The sequence below is a fragment of the Phanerochaete carnosa genome (assembly GCF_000300595.1).
Source record: "Phanerochaete carnosa HHB-10118-sp unplaced genomic scaffold PHACAscaffold_790, whole genome shotgun sequence".
NCBI lineage: Eukaryota > Fungi > Basidiomycota > Agaricomycetes > Polyporales > Phanerochaetaceae > Phanerochaete > Phanerochaete carnosa.
In genome coordinates this window covers 1-2,498 of record NW_006768417.1, presented here as the reverse complement: position 1 = coordinate 2,498, position 2,498 = coordinate 1, and the positions used below count along the sequence as shown (strand labels likewise).

General features: G+C 42.8%; 2 protein-coding genes across 2 annotated transcripts; one reads left to right on the top strand and one right to left on the bottom strand.

The window, feature by feature from the left end:
• Positions 1 to 31: 31 nt before the first annotated feature.
• Positions 32 to 700, bottom strand: PHACADRAFT_33967 (uncharacterized protein; the record flags this gene model as incomplete). Its single annotated transcript, XM_007403138.1, has 2 exons — positions 32 to 144; positions 199 to 700. Coding segments are annotated over 2 exons (615 nt in total), but the record flags the coding sequence as incomplete, so codon positions are not given.
• Positions 701 to 1,012: 312 nt separating this feature from the next.
• PHACADRAFT_203050 (uncharacterized protein) lies at positions 1,013 to 1,268 on the top strand (the record flags this gene model as incomplete). The annotated part of the gene is made up of 2 exons (XM_007403137.1): positions 1,013 to 1,187; positions 1,243 to 1,268. 2 exons carry the CDS (start codon positions 1,013 to 1,015, stop codon positions 1,266 to 1,268), a joined length of 201 nt encoding a protein of 66 aa, XP_007403199.1.
• Between the last annotated feature and the right edge of the window lie 1,230 nt (positions 1,269 to 2,498).

The following is a 2,498-nucleotide window of genomic DNA, read 5'->3' as shown; positions in this document are numbered from 1 at the left end:
CCCCCCCTTACAACTAATAAATTTGTCTTACCATCTCAAGACCGACAAGGCAGGCAAGGCACCCACATTGAAGGAAGCGTGCTTTCTCAGGAAAAGTGAGAAAGGAGTGCAGCCATGGTGCGGGAAACATGCAGCATGCGGGATCTAAAAATTCAGTCAGAAGAAAGAAAGATAAAAATCACTAACAGGTAAACATACCAAACAGAGGAAGCATCACAAGACTCATGCGAGGAGTGATGGTGAGAATACGTTCCACAATAGAACTATCCAGCATGTCATACGAGACACGCAGGAGGAGGTGGCGGATATCTGACTCTTTAGGACTCAAGCAAACACGAATGCCTAGCCAGGCAATGCGACGTGTAGCATCCCATCCTCTCAAATCCTCCACCAACCCAGAAACCCCTGTAACCCACGGCATTCTGTGATGAAAAAGAGAAACGATTTGGCCTCCAGATAACAAACGACCAGTGGAAGAAACCAAGCAAGTCTCTAAGGAATCAAAAAAGCCTCGAGGAGTAAGAGGAATTGAGACCAGTAAAAATTGGTCAAGTATTACATGCGTGGTTGACTGGGATAAAAAAAATGGAACTACGGGCGTACGGCTAGAATTGGACAAAAGGGTAATAGGAAGTTGAGGAAGTGGCTCAGGACTGATACTAGACTTGGGAATAGGAGAAGAAGGCTTAGTCTCAGCCATGATGGTGTGTAGAAGAAGAAAAAGGAATTGGAGAATTTTTTCAACATACGACAGCGCAAAACATAAGCGCCAACGGCCACGTTCATTCTTGGCATGGCACCAACATGCTACAAATCAAGAAGCTAGAATACCGTCTGAATTCTCACGCTGTCATCGGCAAATCACTGAGCGGCGGAAATTAAGGTCCATTGAAAATCAGAGTGCAAGCGAACTCTGGCTAAGCCTCGGAAAAATAACAGTTGCCTTATCAAGAATCAAAACCCCGTTCACAAGTTTCAGCATTCTCAGCCCCATCATCCAAGCTCACCCACAATGTTCAGTTCACTTACCAACCTCTGGACTAGCAAGCCAGTCGATTTGCATGTACACAATAGCATGGGAGACGCCTTTTACGTCAACTACTACCCTCCAGCGGGTTTACCCTACAAAAACTACCTGCACCTCATTGGCACCTACCACGACATCACAGCCACCTTCAGTCACATTTGTGAATTTCAGAACACCCAGTATATTGCTCAGTATCACACCTGCGACCAATTCAGTGGCGAGGGGCTATTCCTTGCCTTAGATTATTGCATCGCACCTCTCACCTGGAGGCAATCGCTTCAGTATTACTGGGCAAGGGCACAAGGAGCAGTGCGACGTCAGGACTGGTGGGCTATAGAGCGACCCAGTAAGTGCCAACCATCATATCAAAAATGATATGGCATAATAACCTCTGTAGTGGGAGTCTACCCTGTCATCAGCATGACTACGACAGCCAGGCAGCAGCGGGCAGCAGTTTTTCAAGTTGAAGAAACCTGCCCCACTGAAACAGTCGTCTATGGGGAGGCTGTTTGAAGTAACTTAAGTGTATGCAGAACAGCCTATTCTTCATAAACAGGTTACCTTTACTTACACGAAAGTATCACAGAGAGGCAGAAACAAGTTTCTTACTTTTACCATCTGTGAATGTACTTTCTAAAAAACAAAAGTTGTATGACATAACTGGCAGTATTGAGCTAAAAATAAATCTGAGACAACTGAGGACAGTTGAATCTCAAGTGGCCCCCAGATGTCATGCACCATAATTATAAGTATAGGAAAACTAAAGGAATAATAGGTATTCAAATCAAAAAGAAACCGCTTACTCAGAGCTGCAAAGTAAGCATAAACACTTAAGCTTACTAAAAGTGAATCAATGACTAATAATATGACTCAGCTTCTTAGTAATCTAGAAACTATGCTTAGTAAAGGTCTATGCTCAACAGTTATGAATTACCAAAATATAGTAATACTCTAACAAACATTAGTAATAGCTTACCAATACATTAGTAAAACAGACAGAAGGCTGACTAATACAGACAAAATGCTTATTAATAAAAGTAGAAGTAGCTTAGTAATTACAGTAGAATAGAAGAGCCAGTTTTGCTATTGGCTAAGGAACAACAGGCTGAAAGGTATAAATAGGAGAGGTTCTCTGAGACACAAAAAAACACACCAACCCACCAAGCACCACACACACTCTCAAGGATTTAGCTAGCAGCAAACCTGCAGTTAATCCCCTGAGCTCTTTAGCTCTCAGAGAATAGACTCCTTTCTTTAAAGCCTAGGAAATTCCTTAAGCACAGTAGAGCCTCTGACTTTCAAATAACCTGAAGGGAAACGCCCTTGGTATAGTGCACGAGTTCACTATTTGACTAACCCTAGACTGCGAGAGCTAGTGGCGTCATTATTTGAGACTGTGGTACGTCTCCTGTAGAGCTTACAGTAATAGACTAGCAGTAAAGAGATTAAATCTTATTCTTGATTCTTTAAC